At 45.7% G+C, this 17,718-nt stretch overlaps 4 protein-coding genes across 6 annotated transcripts; all 4 read right to left on the bottom strand.

Annotated features, from left to right (window-relative positions):
* Window positions 1–3: 3 nt before the first annotated feature.
* On the bottom strand, window positions 4–2,050 carry LOC148382696 (ORM1-like protein 3). Its single transcript, XM_088359218.1, has 4 exons — window positions 1,835–2,050; window positions 1,236–1,430; window positions 987–1,138; window positions 4–537 (listed from the first exon to the last, which is right to left on the bottom strand). Exons 2-4 carry the CDS (start codon window positions 1,407–1,409, stop codon window positions 402–404), a joined length of 462 nt encoding a protein of 153 aa, XP_088215344.1. The 5' UTR covers window positions 1,410–1,430; window positions 1,835–2,050; the 3' UTR covers window positions 4–401.
* Window positions 2,051–3,608: 1,558 nt separating this feature from the next.
* LOC148382697 (rap1 GTPase-GDP dissociation stimulator 1-A) lies at window positions 3,609–5,136 on the bottom strand. The gene is made up of 5 exons (XM_088360748.1): window positions 4,886–5,136; window positions 4,698–4,805; window positions 4,505–4,627; window positions 4,272–4,397; window positions 3,609–4,207 (listed from the first exon to the last, which is right to left on the bottom strand). The coding sequence occupies exons 1-5, from the start codon at window positions 4,977–4,979 to the stop codon at window positions 3,750–3,752; spliced, it is 909 nt and encodes a 302-aa protein (XP_088216874.1). The 5' UTR covers window positions 4,980–5,136; the 3' UTR covers window positions 3,609–3,749.
* A 128-nt stretch (window positions 5,137–5,264) lies between these two features.
* On the bottom strand, window positions 5,265–7,495 carry LOC148382698 (uncharacterized). The gene is made up of 5 exons (XM_088360747.1): window positions 7,357–7,495; window positions 6,364–6,856; window positions 6,098–6,298; window positions 5,902–6,031; window positions 5,265–5,830 (listed from the first exon to the last, which is right to left on the bottom strand). The coding sequence occupies exons 2-5, from the start codon at window positions 6,743–6,745 to the stop codon at window positions 5,404–5,406; spliced, it is 1,140 nt and encodes a 379-aa protein (XP_088216873.1). The 5' UTR covers window positions 6,746–6,856; window positions 7,357–7,495; the 3' UTR covers window positions 5,265–5,403.
* A 283-nt stretch (window positions 7,496–7,778) lies between these two features.
* Window positions 7,779–17,619, bottom strand: kif19 (kinesin family member 19). Of its 3 annotated transcripts, XM_088359962.1 has the most exons (20): window positions 17,328–17,619; window positions 16,553–16,633; window positions 12,505–12,615; window positions 12,352–12,439; window positions 12,149–12,285; window positions 11,683–11,808; window positions 11,419–11,613; window positions 11,207–11,353; window positions 11,012–11,134; window positions 10,700–10,856; window positions 10,459–10,633; window positions 10,192–10,390; window positions 9,833–10,103; window positions 9,645–9,769; window positions 9,407–9,555; window positions 9,235–9,340; window positions 9,047–9,170; window positions 8,608–8,990; window positions 8,383–8,542; window positions 7,779–8,323 (listed from the first exon to the last, which is right to left on the bottom strand). In XM_088359962.1, the coding sequence occupies exons 1-20, from the start codon at window positions 17,364–17,366 to the stop codon at window positions 8,184–8,186; spliced, it is 3,036 nt and encodes a 1,011-aa protein (XP_088216088.1). In that variant the 5' UTR covers window positions 17,367–17,619; the 3' UTR covers window positions 7,779–8,183. The 3 variants fall into 3 exon arrangements, with proteins under 3 accessions (XP_088216088.1, XP_088216087.1, XP_088216086.1); XM_088359961.1 differs by having other exon boundaries at window positions 8,623–8,990; window positions 11,419–11,808; XM_088359960.1 differs by having other exon boundaries at window positions 11,419–11,808.
* Window positions 17,620–17,718: the final 99 nt, after the last annotated feature.

Below are 17,718 nucleotides of genomic sequence, written 5' to 3' on the forward strand. Positions count from 1 at the left end.
GAGTGAGTTTGAAAAATACTGTAGATATATATATTTGTTTATATATACAAGATCACAAGACAACTAGTTAACAACTTCCCTTAAAATCAAACCATTTCAGCCCTTTTAATGGCGACAGCGGATACGCCGGAATAAACAAGAACAAGAATAATAAATATGAAGTATCAACATGAAATGCTACAAAAGCGGCCGTGGCTGCGGACCCAAACACTGATCATGCTGAGACGTGTCCCTACTGGCGCTGCCGGGCGTTGCGGACCCCCCCCCTAAACTTCTCCCGGCTCATCGGAGAAACGCTAACTAGCATCTAATCCCATCTGAACGCTTTTCAGTCTTAAAGTCAAAAAACATAGCCACGCGTTGTCCTCTGTGGAGGCGTCTCTTCTGGGGCCCCAACCCGATCAGTACTTATTGATCCCGAAGAGGCGGACGCCGTGCAGTTGCGGCAGCTTGGGAATGAGCACGGTGAGCAGCGACACCGTGTTGACCACAAAGTGCACGCGGTCGTATTTGGTGTAAAAGCTGGTGAGGATGTACCTGCGCCAAACACAACAGCAAAGACCAATCGATTATCAAATGACCGGGCGTACGGGATTCCGAGGTGTCATTGTCAGATATAACACGATAATATTTAAAGTTACAAAAACATGGAGTGATGATGTAATGGAAGGGAATGAAAAATCACAGTTTGCATCAACAGACTGGCCATTGCGCTGCTGCCCGCCCTTGGCCACCTGGGGGCAGTATAAGACAGACAGATGTAAATGGTCATTTTGTCCCTAAAATTTGAGACACATCTACTGGCGCATGTGTGAGTAGGAAGTCATAAAAAAAAAACGTGTTGCAGCCAGCACTGTTTGGGCTGGGCACCAGGATTATCATCATGTGTATTTTAATCAGAAAAATAGAACTCCACATTGCTGTGCTGTATGAAAACATGAGTGGTGACGTAAAGAAAATGTAAAGATTATATTTTTTTCCCTTACAGGACGATGGGGGTGATGGTGAGGAACTTGCGCGAGGCGGTGAACTGCACGCCGTAATCCATCTGCTCCCAGTGCGTGAGCAGGCGGGCCTTGCCCTGGTCGGGGGTCTCAAAGGGCGTCCCTTTGACGGTGTGCAGGAGTAGGTACATGCACTGGAGTTTTTCACAAAAACACAATGACATCATTGAAACGACTGCCTGGGAACGCATATGAAATGTTTGGTGTTGAAGAAAGACAAGGTAGGCCTACCAGGTTGTGAATCAGATTGGTGAGGGTCCACACCACGGGCACGCTGGCGAAAGGGATGCTGAGCAGGATGACGTGCAACAGGCCGATGCCCAGGATGTACGACAGCCACATGCCGCGGCTGTTCATCACCCGCGTGTTGGGGTTCACCTCGCTGTGTGCCGTACCCACGTTCATGGTGGCGTCACCTGCTGCCACCTACAAGGAAAAGTGCAGAAGTTGAAACTACTCTTCAGTCAAATGTACAAAACACCAATAGCTGGGAACATCAGAACTTCAAGGCGGTCATGCTGACCACTCAACTACAACATATGACTCAAAATGCCAAAAATATACGAAACAAATAGTGTCCGAGTGGGTTATTTATACACCAACCTTTGTAGTTAGGACTATTATGACAACTGTGGTGGGCGTGTCCCTAAACCCAAACTAGTAATTAGCCGAGAAGAAGGCAGCGTTTAAGATGGTTGACAAAAGGATACTCAAGTATCATATCAACCCAAAAAGTAAACAATAGAGCTTAACTTGTCGGCAGCTAGCTAAAATGGCTACACGGCTCCTTAGCTTTTCACAAAGCAGACAAAAATGGCTCCGATACCAACCTGAGCAGGTTCCGTTATCCCGGCGTCGGTTTCGGCGAGGCTCTGGTTTACGGAACGACCGCTCGCATCTTTTCGGTGACCAGAGCGAAGTGTTTAAAAACGTTAACGAAACAGCCAAGAACACAAGACTGTTTCTTTTCTGTCGTTTTTTCCCCAGCACAGCTGACAACACGGCGCTGTTTAGCGGCCTGACGTCATCTCTAATCGCCCCCGCGCCGCGGTCAGAGTTCGGCCTCTAAGGTTCCGCCCATCTGCCTCGCTCTAGTCTGTGATTGGTTGGTTTGGCTCGAACGGAAGGCTCCACATTGAGAAGGTTGACCCGTTATGCCCCTACGTCAGTGTAAACGCCATGTTGGATGTGTCAAATCTGCTCATAAACTAGCTCATATCGACTAATTACACAAACATTAATATATTTAAGAATATTTTCCAGAATGAATGACATTTTTGATCGATCCACTGTTAGTCCATATGTCCCCTTAAGTAAAAAAAGAAAAAAAAAGTGTTCATGGCTGGCTCTCAAGTTCACACTTGATCTGAGCAAACAACGGGAGGCCTCGTACAACTGTGCCAGGGGCCAAAAATAAAATAAACAACCCAAAAAAAGATGAGTGACAGCTGAGCGGCTTTCATCATCAACAGGGTCATGTTCCAGATAAGCGCCGCCCCCTGTACTAATCCAGGCCAGATAGCCCAAGGCCAAAGGTCGACTGTGTTCTCCTGGCATGCGATGTTATGTGACACCCGGAGCCCTGGGCATACATCTGAGCTTTCAATTCCTCACAAGTTAGGACAATGTTTTGATTTGTTTTTTAACACTACAGTGAATCACGAGTATCTCCTCAAGCAACATGTACTTTTTTTTTTTCTTTTGGTTCACATGAAGCAAATTTGCCATATTATTGTATTAGATTTAAAGCAGTAATGGTCGAACTGGGACATGACGAGGAGGAAACGGCAGAAAAGCAAACAAAGTTGACTGCGTTCCTCTTTCCTTGACAGCATTTGACTGTTTTCATCCGATTTTGGCGCATCACGATATAATGACTTTTGGGCAAAAAACGTTGCTTTGGCGCCATCCTCAGGTTAAATATTGCACTGCATGTGAAATTGTCTTTATTCGTCTTTTCGCAATAAAATAACTACATTTAACTACAACACAAAGAATCATGTACTCCATCGATACAGATCAATCAAGTTCACTTTATTAGAAATTCACCTTAATAAATTCTAATTCTACAACAAATTTGTAAAATATAAACTTGTCTTAGAAAATCTCTGACCCTACAGATAGAATAACAGTCAGTGCTTACATATTTGGTTCTTTAAATTATTTTTGTAGTTTATCTATATTATTATTATTATTTTCCTTTCGGCCACAGTTTCCATCTCACCCTATCCTGTGAATCCTCTTCTCTCACCCCAACTAACTTCATGTCCTCTTTCATTCCATCCATCGAAAAATAGTTTGTAAACGAGAATGTTTCTGAAAGTCAGCTTGACTTTAATAAAAGTTTACAAAATTGTTTAAAAATGCAAAAAAAAGTGTTTCAAAAATTCTATTTAGAAGATAAACATCCATTGGTTAAATTACAGCTTTTTTTTTTTTTTTACCCAATCACTTGAAGCACACCGTTTAAATTCTTGACACATTTATACATTCATAAAATCAAACACGAGGATGCTGAGCTGCAGTTTCATCAAGATTTTCTGAACAAAATCATCCACATTTCCTACCTTTGACACATGCACTTTAAAAAATTCAAACTATTAATATAATAAAGGATTTTTTTATTTTTTGAAACATATAAAAACAATGTGGGGTACTACTGAGTATAAGCTGCCTTTACATTATTGTAAACTCTTGTAAAAGTCCACTTTGAGCAAAAAAAAAAAAAAACCTCAAAGTTCAAATCTAGAGGAAGGTGTTGAAAACTAGTGTCTTCAGACTGGACCGTCTCAAACTGTTCCTGTTTGCCATTTTGGAACATCTCCCAAAGATAAAGAAAGGGAGCCATCGAGTGGGCCTCTTGTTTTTGTGAAAGTTCAAGAAGGAGGCGGAACAACGTTGCACCAGCTCCACGCCGATGGCGTACTGCCCCGGCGCCCATTGACACACACGCACCACGGTCACCGAGGTCACGAAGCCGCACTTGTGTGGTGGTGCCACGCCACGAAAGATGCATTCCTGTGGTTGGGCTGGTGTGCTTCTCTCCCACACAACACTGGCCTCCTCTGCTATGCTCATGCCACTGAGGTTGCACAAGGCCCGGAGGCATACCTCCTCTAAAGCCTCGTTGCCGGGGAATCGCAGGAGGACAGCGACCAGACGAGGTACCGCCCCTTTGCGAAGTAACAATTTCTGATGCTTACCTGATGAGAAACAGAATAAAAATATATTTATCCTCTCAGTCTACTCTTTACTCTCCATACTCACAGCTGTCAAAAGACATGCGAGTGATGGCCTGGACCGCATGCCTCAGAAGATCCTGGTCCGCACCGGTCAGCACGGACAGCAGAGCCGTAACCAGACCAGCATCTCCAAAACCTTTCCGTATCACCGCTTGATATAAATGAAAGAAAATGTCCATTTAAATGTCCCCAAAAACCACATTATACCAAGAAGTGGTACTAGATAAATTGGTGCTCGTCTCGTGAATAGACACTTACATTCCTTGGCAAGTTCAGCTACCAGTTGCGCGGTTAGCAGCGCCAGGGGCCCTCTTTCCCTGAGCAACAGCGCCAAAACCGGAAGAATCCCGCTGATCACGACTTGCTCGGCGGCGCCTTTGTCTGGACCGATGACGTGTTAAATCTTATTGTGCTGAATGAACTAACATTTTAAATTTGTGTCAAGACTCACTCCTCTCCTGGATGTTCACCAGCACTGTGCACAAGTGAGGCTTCAGCTCAGCTTCAATCCGTTCGAAACCCAGCACCCTGATGGCACCCAATGCGTTGTTCAGGTTCTCTATGGCAGGGGAGGATGAAAAATCCATTTATTTGCCCTCTGAGAGACAAATTATGTCAAACATTAAGGACCACACTCACCGTTCGGCGTGGAGGGTTGCAGACGACCGCTTTTGTGTTGATCCCTGTTCGCACACTGGTACGTAAATGTGAGCGGCATGGTGGAATGTCCCATCGTGGCTTTTTGTTATTCCAATCTCCCTCGTAACGTTTCCAGCCCTGCTTGAAAAGCGTTTGGCGTTCCGCGACGCCTCGTTCAGTCCTGTTGGGTTTAATGCAAATCCCCGCCCCACTCAAAGCTCCTCTTTTACCATCTGTGCACGATGTGCGTGTATGGTTGAGGTATTAGCAGCTTGGCTGCTGGTATTTTGACAGGCCTAAAACCTCCCCATGGTGCTTTGGACACTTCTGGGCAACGTGAGAGGAACCATGTCATGCAAATAAAAAAAATATATATATATATTACAAGAATATCTTTATGGTTTGCTACTAATTGTTAATACACAGAGAGAGACCTGGATTTGAACATACAGTAAATACAAATACTACAGATATTTTTTGGTCCTTCCTGAGCACAATCTGATCAATGTAAACACATGTCAAGACGGTGTGGAGCCACCAAGACCGGTGGAAACAGTCTCATAGCCCACAGACACCAAAGTTAGCACGTTGCCTTGCATGCCGTCCGTCTTGCAGGGCTCCACCTCGGCTGTATTTTCCGGCTGGACCTTCTTCTTTCCTCTGGTTCGCCCTTTGCTTTTTGAGATGACCTTCCCTTGCTCCTTGACGGCGAGGCTCGTCTTGTGACACCGGCGTTGTCGCCGGCGGATGCGGTGAGTGGGCGCGGCAGACTCCGGATGCTCGGCGGCGGCACCGGAGAGGATCCGGATCTGATGTTTGATTGCCGTGACGATCATGTCCAGGGCAACGTCCAGCATTCCCAAACCGAGGCCGTGCGTCGCGCTGTCGAAGGCGCCGCTGTTGACCGGGTCCTTGAAACATTTACGCATGTCCTCCAGGTGATTCCTGCATGGAGACAAGATACTTCCGGTACTTTCCTATTCCGTTTCAAAATATCAGCGGCTGAAAATAATTACTTGGTCTCGATGATTTTGGACCAGTGTTGGACTGTGTTTGTTTCAGGGATGAGCTGTTTGGCCATGTTGCCGTAGTCAATGTAGTCATGGGAGAAGTCCTTCATGTCGTCACACAATGCTCTGGTGTCACCTGATGACAAATACACAGAGTCAAGGCGTGTTTCCTCCACGTCATCTACCAATTTCATCTTTTCACCTTCTGTGAGTTTGGAGAAGGATGAGGAAACAGAGGTAGTCGTGCTAGGTGTGAGGCCAAGGACGCTCAGGGACTCCAGCAGCGTCTTCTTGCTAGCCGGACCTCGGCTCACTCGCGTGTAGGCGGCCAACGAGCGCAGGGACATCTTCTCCGGAGCCTGGAGACGGCGCTTGATCTCATCGTAGGAGATGAGATGTTTCCCTGAAATTGAAGGATTGTGACTAAGGGGTCATTTTAATCAGAAGATTTTCTGAGGAGCCACTTACTAGCCTTGGATCCTTTCATGTTGGGATCCAGGAGTGATGACACCTCCGCAAAGGGCATCTGTGTGGAGAACTCTGAAGTGGTGCTGGAGTTCTGTGGCTGACTGTGGATGGCTTCCTCAGTCTGTAATGTGGCAGACACCTGCATCTGAGTCTGGAGATGAGGCTGGATGGCATGCATCTCCACCTGGGTGGTCTCCAATGGGACCTGATCTTGTGGAGGAGGTAGGACCAGCGTATTTTCAGGTAAACTCTGCAGACCCATCCCTCCCTGGGTCATCATTTGGTCTGAGGACACTTGAAATATTCCCATGACTGGCTTCACCATAGTGAAAAGCATGTTGCCCTGAGCATCCAGGCCCACCACCCTTGTAGATTGCTCCATCTTGTCACTGAATCAGTGGATCAGATAGTAAGTAGCTTGCGGTTTAAATGTTTACTCTCTTGTTATATTTGGAGGAGGTTCATCGTCAATTTGGGTATGAGCAGATGCTTCCTGGAAGATAAAGTGCATATTGTAAACATTATACAACCCTGGGTGATCACGCATTCAACAGAAGTTCTTTTGCAAAACAAAACATCGACCTCCACCATGGTTGTGAATGACATCATAGGGAAACGGTTTATTAGCAGAAGAAACTGATATGACCTTTGAACTTTCTCAGGTAATTGTCCTGCAAATGATCCAAGATCTAATTACTCCTGCTCAAACGTACTTTATTTCACACTTTCTCTCATGCATGTGTGTACATAGGCACACGTCATCTGTGGTTTAAAAGTGAATGATGTCACGGGAAAAACAGAAAAACATATCCTGGCTTTTTATCGTTTCCACTTTCGAAGCATTTCAAAATGGCTGCCACCTGCGCGTTGTTTTATTTGGTACTATGGTACGGACAGAATCGTTCCTGAGCAGCGTTTGGTGGTTCTGAACGTGGTCTGAAAAACTGGACGTGCACCATCGCTCTACCAGTCAGTGACGGTAGTTCCACTCACCGACTTTCTCGTTTAAGAACGCACTGATCCTAGAACGGTCCTGGTCGAGTCAAGCGACATTTTGCTTTCTTCTTTGCTGCCTCGTCGGCGGGTTGCAAATCAGCTCTATTTGCTCCACTCCCGGATACGCTTAATCTCGACGCTCATTGGCTGTTTGACACGTCAGTCATTTAGAAAGTGGCTTGCGATTGGCTCAAAAAATATAAACAAAGTTAAAACGTATATAGCGCAATAAATATTGATTATATTGAACATATAATAAACAATGATTTTTAAAAAAATAAATTATTAATATTATTATTAGAAGAAGATCATATCCTTATTTTTCGAGCAGCACCCAGTATTTGTTTTATAATGTCACACATTTCCTCTTTTGTCACTGACCTACATTTTAAGGCTAAATAAAGCAGAATAAAATAAAGTAGAATGTTAAACGTTTTTTTTCCTCCCCAATTTATTTTGGTAGTCATTAAAAAATGTACAAAAGAAAGCACAGAAAATGGAAATGAAATAAAAACAGCAAGGCAACTGTTAAAGAATGAAAATGAATAAATAAATTAAAACGAAAACACAATAACTGAGACAGCACAATCGAATAGTAATTAACGCCTCTCCCCGAGAGCCCATTCACTGAAGACTCTAAAGAAGTCCTGCAATTGTGACAATAAAGAAACACAATTTTTTTTCTTTTTTGAACACATGAAGACAACAAGACACAAAATGGACGCGTAATGATCTTTGGTGTCTGTAGGCAGGATGATGCGTTCTCTGTCACCATCCAGACTTCCTGGTTTGTGCATCTCGCATTGTTCAAGTGAAAATAACGCTTAGTGTCGGCGTGGTCGCTGCTGGCTCCCTATTGCGGTGCTGGTGGTGGTGGTGATGTAGAGGGGCGGCTGAGGTTGCCGCAAAAAGGGGATGCGCTTCAGGTTATTTGTCTGGACTGCAGGGATCTCCGAATTTGGGCCTGCACAGGAAGGACGTTCTTAAAAACCACTTTTAACGTCATGGTTACTGTCGCCGTACCTGCTTGCTGGCTGCCATTTGGTACCCTGACTTTGGCAAGAGGCGGGACTCTGAACTGGGGGCGGAGCACGGGAACCTGTGACTGACCACTGACGTGGAGGTGAGCATCTGACGTGCTGTCCAAGGGGCGGAATCTTGCCGCCGTTTTGGATTGAGGCACCTGTGAGAAAAGGATCATGTTTATGGGCATATATTTATATTTGTATGTTTGCTGCATTCACTCACTGCTTGTCCGGTGACCTCAAAAGAGCGTGACCGCCTCTTCTTACGGCGCGCCTCAAAGTCGGAGTCTCGCGGTGTTTGGTTTTTGCCGGTGAGTTTGTGGTGCCGTGTCCAGGTGGTCTGGAGGCCGGGCCCCTCGCCGGTGCTGCTGGAGAGGTTGTCGTCGGAGGTGGCGTGCCGGAGCTCTGGGCTGGGCTGTCTGCCACGCCGCACCGGCAGACCCCTGGGGGCCGTGTCGCCTCCAAAGAGGCTGCTCTTCTGCGTGGCACGCTCCATGGGGGAGGGGGCGGGCGGCAAGCGCAAGGCCTCCACCTCGCGAGCTTTGCAGCGCCGCCGCGCCGCCTTCACCGAAATATTCTGGACACCTTTGAGGATCCGCTGCCTCTCTTCAAAAAGTAAAAGGTTGTTGGGATTGTTTTTGAAACTTCACCTGGTGACTTACCATTTCGTGAAAGCGGGGCGTCAACACCCGCCTCGCTGCTCTCCGGAGATGAATCCAGCTGGCTGCTAACGCTGTGGCTGAGGTGAGAGTAGCTCAGCGAGCTGACCGGCACCAGCGGCTGCAACTGCGCCGACAGATGGCGCCGTTGAGTTCAAACAACAACTTGTTACCCATCTCCTCTCACTCACCTCTCTGTTGCCCTTCCCGTTGATGTGTATGGGAGGAGGGGTCATCACGGCTGATATTTTCATGTGGCGTGCATGAGCGATGTTTTTGAAAACTCTCTCGCTATCCCTGACACCGGAAAAGAAAAAACATCAAAATCCCGATACCTTGTTACCATTGTCCACAAGTCCTCACTGTTCAGTTTCAGGCAGAATGGGGGGCAACGTGTGGCGACGAAGTTTGACGTGTCTTTCGTCGGGGTGGACGCAATCCTGGTCTGAGTCCACGTCTTGAACGGTGTCACGAGCCTGAGGAACCAGGCCGATCTTGGGTAGGGAGCCCCCCTGGAGAAGTGGGGTATCCTTCAAATTATTATTATTATAGTGACTCTTGCGTCAGGACTTTTTTTTTTCTTTTCAGTTTTTGGATGTACCTTAATGGTGTGGCTCGTGGTGACGTTCTCAAGAGCCGCAGCACGATCCAGTTTCCTCTCATCTCGTTCTCTGGCATACATATCATAGAGCTCCTGTAGTTGGGGCGGCAATAGCAGACTGTGCTCTAGAAAGACAACACGGGTCAGTCAGTAGACCTTAACCAGTCGAGATAGCGGTTGGTACTAACCATCAATGAACTGCCGCTGCTGTTGGATGAGCTCGTCGCAAAGGTGCCGATGCATCTCAAAGCGGCGGACCACAAAATTCTTCTGCCGGATCACATTGTCCTTCAGCAGAGCGTGCGATTGTAACTCGGCGTTCTCGATCTCCAACTCGTGGACCTTGCACAGGAGGCCAAGCACTTCGCGCTGCTCCTCCGAGCTCACCCGTCGGGGTAGCAGTTCCTCCAGTTGTCGGGCCTGGTCGCGGAGCTCCAGGAAGCGGCGCTCCAGTTGCGCCTTTCGACAAAAAAAAAAAAAATCGGCCATTAAATAAATAAATAATTGATTTGAATGCAAGAAAAAAAAAAGGAGATGTTTTGAAGACCTTTTGTTTGTGGAGCTTCTTCTGCTCCGTCATGAGGGCCACCAGGTTCTCTTTGGCTATGGCCACCTCCTCTGTCTCAGTGACATCCGGCGGAGACTCCGGTGAGTCGGACTCCTTCTCGCTGTCGTCCTTGCTGACGCTTTCCTTTCGCTTTTCCGCTCTCCACTTCCGTCGTCGCCTGCTGCGTTCATGCTCCCAGCTGAAGACAAGACGGAATAGGTGAGGAATTCTCTGCAGCGTTTTTTTTTTAGTTCAGGAAAATCTTACTCTGCAATGGTGAGCAGCTGCTTGGAGGTGTCCATCTGGATCTCTGTGTTGCTGGTCTCCAGCTCCATTAGGTTTCTGCGGATATCCATCTGCTGGCGGAAGGCCTCCAGGAGCTGCTCCCTCAGCTGGTCCATTTCTGCCCGACTCTGCTGGCAGGCATGTGCCTGGACCTCGGCTGTGAGAGAACTGGAACATTAAATCCAAACTTGTTTTCTGATAAGAGGAGATTGAGCAGCTTCACCTTGCACGTTACGGATGTCGGTCCTCTCGGAGGTGAGCTGGCGGCTCGCCTGGTCGGCCATCTTTTTTTTGAGTCTCTCGATCTCGCAGCGAAGGTCCGAGATGATGTTGGTGTACTGAGCAATGTGGTAGGACACGTTGATCAGGTTCTTCTTCACCTGGGGCACACAAAACCATCAGATTTTAATTTAATTTAATTTAATTTAATTTAATTTAATTCACAACAGTGCAATCAACTTGTTTTTCAAAGCAGACCAATAGAGGGCGCTATTGCTAAAATTTTAAAAACTATATTTCCATTTTGTCAGCTCACCCGCGTGCGAATACTTTTGGCTCGGTCGGCGTATGTCAGCGTGTTGCGGGACTCCTCAAAAGCTACCGAGGCGGGACTGATGTGGGCAATCATGACGGTTCGGCTATTGCCCCCCAACGAGTCCTGTCAATCAAAGACATCATCAATCACAGAAGCCCCCCCCCCCCTCCAAGATGCCTCCATCATAATCAATACCTTAAGCAGTCTGGTGAGCTTGCTGTCTCGATAGTTGACGTACTTGTTACCGTTCTTGTCACTCAACGCGTTGATGCAGTTACCCAACGCCAAGAGGGAGCGGTTGATGTGGGCGCCCTCTTTTAACCTCTGACCTCGATTCTGGGTCTGATTGACAGGCGGATGTGAGTCAGCGTAGAAAAAAAACCCTAACACATACACCATCCACACACCTGAGCTGCTCGCTCAGAGCCGGCCAGGTCGATCATGAAGAGTCGAGCAAAGCGGACCTCCTGCAGAACGTCCCGGCAGCGACTCTGCTGCTTGACGGCCACCTGCAGCACGGCGTGAGAGCGTGACGACGTCTGGTTGGCCGCCGTGGGCTCCTGCGTACGCTGCTTGTTCCCCTTCATCAGGAGCTCCATAATCTGTGACACAAACACACACACTTGTGAAATTCCACAAATTGTGCGGTGTGTGAAAAGAACGGGAATGACCTCCTGAGCGTTAATGGTGGACACTTCGGTGATGCCCGCCACCTGAATCTCGCCTTTGGAATCCTCTCTGAGGTCCAGGAAGCCTGAAGATGGGTTGAGCAGGTCTCTTATCATCTCGTTGTAGATCTACAATCATACGTAGTTCATTTTTTTTTTTTTTCCAACTCCTATATAAAAATGGTGTGACTATAGATATATATTTGCATTTATGTGTGGAGGCTGTAAAAAAGCTTTCAAGCTCTTTACTGCCTAGAAACAGCTTCTAGAATCATCCGCCAGCCGATTTTTTTTTTTTTTTATAACCCACTTTGCCGCACGGCAGCTTCAATAACGTCAGATGCCGAGAAGACTCCACTCGATGGGAGTAATCATCTGTTCACGGAAAAATGACACACAGCCTTCTACAAAAGTATTGGGACGTACCGCTTTATCAATTTGTGTGAATTAAAAGTGACATTAATCCCACCTCCAGATAAGACATGGAGACGCTGTACATCATGTCGTCGCTGGTTTCCTCAATGGCCCGGAAGAGGTCGTTGAGGGTTCGGACGTAGATGCCGGGCTCCTTGTCGGTACCCAGCATTGTGTATGTTTTCCCGCAACCTGGACAGGACCCACAAAAAAAGTATATTTTTCTATCCAAGAATCCATCCTCTTTCTAGCACTAACCTGTGGGTCCGTAGGCGAACACGGTGGCGTTGTAGCCTGAAATGAGGCCCTCGATCAGACCCTTGGTGGTGGCGCGGTAGACCTCCTCCTACACGTGGAGCGAATTTTTCAATACAGCAAAAACTTTTCTTTTGGGTTATTTTTTGGACTCACTTGACTGGTCGAGTAATCAAAGGCAACATCAAAAACGTATGTCTTTTCCCTGGATCGGTTGGCCCGCAGGACATCATCGGGATCCTCCATGGGGTCCATCAGGATTACCATCTAATTTGAGGAGTAAATGGAGAAATAAAACAAGCCAAACATTTTTCAAAAAAAATTTTGGTGGGTTGACTCGCAACAGACAACAAAATGCTTCTAAACAAAATGGCTGACTTGAGAAATGAAATGGGTGGCTAAAACAGGTTTTTCTAAGCTACAAATTTTAATAAATGTATAAATAATAACAAGAACACAATATATGATACTTATATTAATATATATGAATAAAATAACAATTAAAAAATACATATTTTGGACATATTCTTTTTTTTGGTGTGGGTTTACTTGCAATAGACCCCAAAATGTTTTTAAACAAAATGGCTGACTTCAGGCATGGCTCCTATAGACCGTTTTGCTTTACAATGCGGTTGTTTTGGTAACACACACACACCCAGAGGAGTGATGATGCAATGGTTCCAAATTTAACTCCCAGGCTCCTTGTATGAACGAGGAGGGTGTCGGGGTGATAACACGTCTCCTCCCATCTATCGTTTTTTGAGTTACAGAAGCTGCAGAGGCTCCGCCCACCAAGGGAAAGGGAAAATGACTCCTAGTGGATTCAGTCAACGATTACCGAGATAACGTTCTTTCACGCGCAAAATCACTGTACGTCATTAAATTTATTGCTCGCATTTGTGTGTCCTCTTTATGACACCGTCCTCCGAGGTCACGGGGTCGTCGGCTTTTACCAGCGTGTGCCGGCAAGATTAAGACAAGCGCTTTTGTATGTATGTGCGCACGCCACGTCCGTTTGTCACCGTGGAGACGGCGTGTTTTCTATGAAATGTAAAATTGGAATTTCAAGATAATTGTGTTAGAACTGCAGCGATACCTCGAAGACGATTATAAGACGATTAGGAAAAGCTTTTTTTTTTATTCTTAAAGATAATCCACGCAAAAACAAAAGGGAGAACATTCGTCATCGTCCACCTTTTTCCGAAATGCAACCAAAGCGTCGGAAAGTTATCGCTTATCTGCCAGCTGCCCTCGGTGTGCCCCCGCCAATGCCAGGCTGGATCTTCTTACAGGTGAAGTGTCGTCTGGCCGCTGTTATATAAGAAGTCTGTCTGCCTTGGCACACACGGCGCACGACTCAACGAGACCAAGGTGACATTGTGAAAAATTTTCATGAGAGGAAGAACTCATCGTGATAATTGCCATGCTCCTCATCCGTCATGAGGGCTGAAGTTTGTGTTCGATGAGAGTGCCACTACACTCCTGAGCCCCCTTCAGGGTCCCACTCGGCTCCCCCCTCCCACTCTCGCTGGTTGAGCCGTATAAAATGCTTGAAACAACCGGGCGAGGTTTTCAATCCATTCTGTCACGAGAGGGTGTGCACACTTGTGCAACCACATCATCTCATTTAATAAAAAAAAAAAAAAGCCAGAATAAGTTTTCTTTTCTCACCATTAACGGGAATTTTTTGAACTAGGTCACCAAAAGTCAAGTTGTGCCACCTGAAGATTTCTTCTTTTCTTAACGACTCTGCCTTGAGAAGCTCTTTTGTTGTCAAAACGAGAGTGTCCATTATCCACCATGATGAACTTCTCACTTTGAAAAGATAATGATGGATCATCAGCCATAATGGCTGCTCTATCCCAAGCAAATTTTGTTATTTTAAAAAATAATATGATGATACAAGAAATAGAATAAAAGATCAAATGAGCAGTATTGGGAGAGGGGGTAAATAAAAAACAATACAAAAATATATAAATGTAATAAATAACAAAAACAAGTAACATAAATAAAATAATTAACAAAAAAATTACGCAAATATAAAATAACACTAATAAATAAAAATAGCATCATAATCTCCCTCTTGTTATTTTAAAAAAAAAGATAATACAAGAAATAGAATGAAAGATCAAATGAGCAGTATTGGGAGAGGGGGTAAATAAAAAATAAAAAAATATATAGATATAAGTGTAATAAATAACAAAAACAAGTAACATAAATAAAAATAATTGATAAAAAATGCAAAAATGATGCAAATATAAAATAACAATAATAAATGATAATAGCATCATCACCTTTTTCTCACGTGAGGAGGCATGCCGAGTGTCAGGGAAAAGAAAAACCCCCACAAACAATGGCCCTGACCTTGTCTGGGTGTCTCCATGGCGACAAGGCCCGGGCCATAAAGCCTCCCCCCACTCCGTGCCTCTATCAAAGCCTGAAGACCAGTTTGACAAGCTTTCCAAAACACTACAAACACATATGTGATCATTTCATCACGTCTTTGGTGAAGCAGCATGTGGTTTGTCATCTCAAACATACAATTGTGCACGTCTCAACACCCCAAATACATTTTATACGACCTCATTCATAAATCTTTGCGACTACTACATCTCAACTGTTGCTCAGCGAGCGTCGATTTGGTGAGAGCAGCTGGCAAGGCAGCTTAATTAACCTGAGCCGCAAGACGTTCCAATCAGCTCATCTCGTCGTTGTGCTCTCTGCCAAGACAGCAAGATCTAGTGGCGACCCCCACCCCCCCTTCACACACCCCACCCTAATCTGTCTGAGCGCTACCTGCACGCCATATGGTCATCGTGGACTTTGTAAACAAACCTGAGGTGTCGGGTTTTATTTAGTACAAAGTCCACAACCTTGAGCCGCCTCGTGATCGGTAAACTTCCCGCATAATTGTCTTTTTTTTGCATCAATTCACTACACGTTGTGCTGCTCCTTCTCATGGGCACACATTGGCCACTTGGTGGCAGTATAATCCCACCAGAGACGAAGAAGAGCTTCACAACTGAACGTTGCGATTTTAGTCATTTCACGATAGATCTCCAACGTTGTTTTTGTGACCCTCCCCTCTATATTCATACCAAGCCCACCGACGGATTCCCTTAATCCGCACCACTTAGTAGCCTCTCCATATCTTGCGGTTTTAATGAGGGCGTAAGCGAATATGCCGAGTCAGCACCTACGGGGGCTCTCTTATCCCCCCGTGTCGTTGTTTTTGTTGATGGTACAGATGATGATGTCATGGTGCTTATGTTGTCCGTGGTCTTGACTCTAATTGAATTACAATCCAGGATGTAGACAAACAAACAGGCCTGATCCCGGGAGGAGGTGAGATTATCCCTTTTTGGAAGAGCTCTTCAGGCCACAAGATGATGATGTTATCCAAGACTCCAAAAAAGCGCCTAAACTGAAGGGGGCGCCGAGGGACAGCTGATATTTGTTTATATCAATGACAGTTTAGGAATCGTACCAATCGGCCTGCTTCTAGCAAGTTTTTTTGCCAAAAGCCCTTAGGTGGTTTGGAAACGCCCCTGATGATGATATCACCGTGTCAACTGTTGCCATGCCCGGCGCCATTACGCTACTCGCGCCAGTCACGATGCTTATTAGCACCGCCGCCACATCATCCGCAGTCATTACATTCGCACCCTGAACGAGGGCCACCAGGGGGATAGTGTGAAATTCACAACACGGCACCCCGGTTTTGTGTGATGACAGTGTAGCAGTTCACGTCGCCTGTTCTAGAAAGAGAAAACTCAGGAACTACATTTTTTTTTTTTTTACAAGTCGACCCACAAAAAAGTCCTAAAAAGCCAAAAAGTCACAGGAAGTCGGCCATTTTGTTTTAAAGACTCATGATTTGTCACTTGGCACCAATTGTGACGTCGTATGAGTTCTAGAAAGAGAGAACTCAGGAACTGCATTTTTTATTTTTTTTATAAGTCGACCCACAAAAAAGTCCTAAAAAGCCATAACCAAAAAGTCACAGGAAGTCGGCCATTTTGTTTTAAAGACTCACATCCTAAATGATTTTTCACTTATCACCAAATGTGACATTTGAGGTCTTGGCTGACATCTTATCCTTGCACCCTGACGTAAGATGACCTCCACGCCTTCTTCGTCATGCAGAAACCCTCCTGACCTCCACACACACACACACACACACATCAAAACTCAATGCTCTCACCTGTTCATCGAGCCTGTGCGCCACGATGGTCGCAGTCTCCTCCTGCTCGCCATCGCTGAGCGGCCGAATCCTCAAGGCCACCTAAACACACACAAATAATCAATGATGGGAAATTTCTTGTAAGTCCAAAAAAGTAAACCAACACAACTCATACACAATTGTTTCCAATTTCACAAAACAATTGAAGCAAATGGGAGCTAGAATGACGTTAGTTAAAATTAGACGGCTATTTATTTATTCACGGTGTGTTTGTATACGTATGTGGCGTCATTCCACTTGTGGTCAGTAGAAAGTGTGTTGGGACAAGAGAGGCTCAGTTACGGCTAACACAAGCGCTTTAATAATTCACAGCGGTGCCACGGCCCGCTGCGCCTACCATTAATCATGCTCCAATTTATTTGCGTTGTTGACAACAAGCATTTTTGGTATTTATGCAAAGTGCTGCATTTTTTTTTTTATTGTTGTATTTTTTCTAAGGCTATGTGGGAAAGTATATAAAATCTTGACCACTGTGCAAAAAGTGACAAAATTATTAAATTAATAAATTCGGTTGTATTCTGATTAGCTCAAGATTGAGCAAATTTTTGCGTCATATTAATTTCTTAAAATGAACAGAAGATCCAGATCAGATGTTTCATTTTTAATTATTTCCCTCATAATTTTTCTCATTTTAATTGTATTGTTTATAATTCATTTTTTTATAAAATCACTAAGTATGCTTAAAAAACATCTTACAATAGTTACAAATAAACTTGACTTGACTTAATGAACTCACCGTGAGTTGGTGCTCCTTCGACTCTCCGGTGTCCTTCATGCTCACTTCGCGTCACTCACAGCCAAGCTTCGAGTGCATCACTCCGGATTCCCGACCACCATGCAACCCCCCTCCTCCTCCTCCACCTGCAGCGCCCCACCCGGACCTCCTTTTGGCTTGAACTCAGCTTTCTTCCTTCGCGTCCGTCCCGCGCTGCAACCAGTCGGTCGTCCAAGACGCGACTCTCCGCTGGTTGACCCGGCACCAGGTGTTGAGCTCACCTTCGCCTCCTGCCTGCTTTTGCTTGACTGGTGTTGACTACTGACTGTGCGTGCGCATGCACGTGAGCGCGTCTCAGTGAAGGCGCACGTCGCCATTGGCGACATGGACATTATAAACAACAGTGACACCT

The sequence above is a fragment of the Syngnathus floridae genome, chromosome 18, assembly GCF_059516105.1.
Source record: "Syngnathus floridae isolate MCC-2025c chromosome 18, RoL_Sflo_1.0, whole genome shotgun sequence".
In the NCBI taxonomy this organism is placed as follows: Eukaryota; Metazoa; Chordata; class Actinopteri; order Syngnathiformes; family Syngnathidae; genus Syngnathus; species Syngnathus floridae.

Bases quoted from the DNA above. Each gene is read 5' to 3' on its own strand.
- LOC148382696 (XM_088359218.1), bottom strand. From the start codon at position 1,409: ATGAACGTGGGTACGGCACACAGCGAGGTGAACCCCAACACGCGGGTG. The intron at 1,139-1,235 runs GTAGGCCTACCT...GAAAAACTCCAG, and splicing joins CCAATCTGATTCACAACCTG to TGCATGTACCTACTCCTGCA. The intron at 538-986 runs GTAAGGGAAAAA...TGTTTGGCGCAG, and splicing joins ACCATCACCCCCATCGTCCT to GTACATCCTCACCAGCTTTT.
- LOC148382697 (XM_088360748.1), bottom strand. From the start codon at position 4,979: ATGGGACATTCCACCATGCCGCTCACATTTACGTACCAGTGTGCGAAC. The intron at 4,628-4,697 runs GTGAGTCTTGAC...TCATCGGTCCAG, and splicing joins GGTGAACATCCAGGAGAGGA to ACAAAGGCGCCGCCGAGCAA. The intron at 4,398-4,504 runs GTAAGTGTCTAT...ATTTATATCAAG, and splicing joins AGCTGAACTTGCCAAGGAAT to CGGTGATACGGAAAGGTTTT.
- LOC148382698 (XM_088360747.1), bottom strand. From the start codon at position 6,745: ATGGAGCAATCTACAAGGGTGGTGGGCCTGGATGCTCAGGGCAACATG. The intron at 6,299-6,363 runs GTAAGTGGCTCC...CTTCAATTTCAG, and splicing joins CATGAAAGGATCCAAGGCTA to GGAAACATCTCATCTCCTAC. The intron at 6,032-6,097 runs GTGAAAAGATGA...ATTTGTCATCAG, and splicing joins CTTCTCCAAACTCACAGAAG to GTGACACCAGAGCATTGTGT.
- kif19 (XM_088359960.1), bottom strand. From the start codon at position 17,366: ATGAAGGACACCGGAGAGTCGAAGGAGCACCAACTCACG. The intron at 9,556-9,644 runs GTACATCCAAAA...CCACTTCTCCAG, and splicing joins CCACGAGCCACACCATTAAG to GGGGGCTCCCTACCCAAGAT. The intron at 8,324-8,382 runs GTACGGCGACAG...CTTCCTGTGCAG, and splicing joins AAATGGCAGCCAGCAAGCAG to GCCCAAATTCGGAGATCCCT.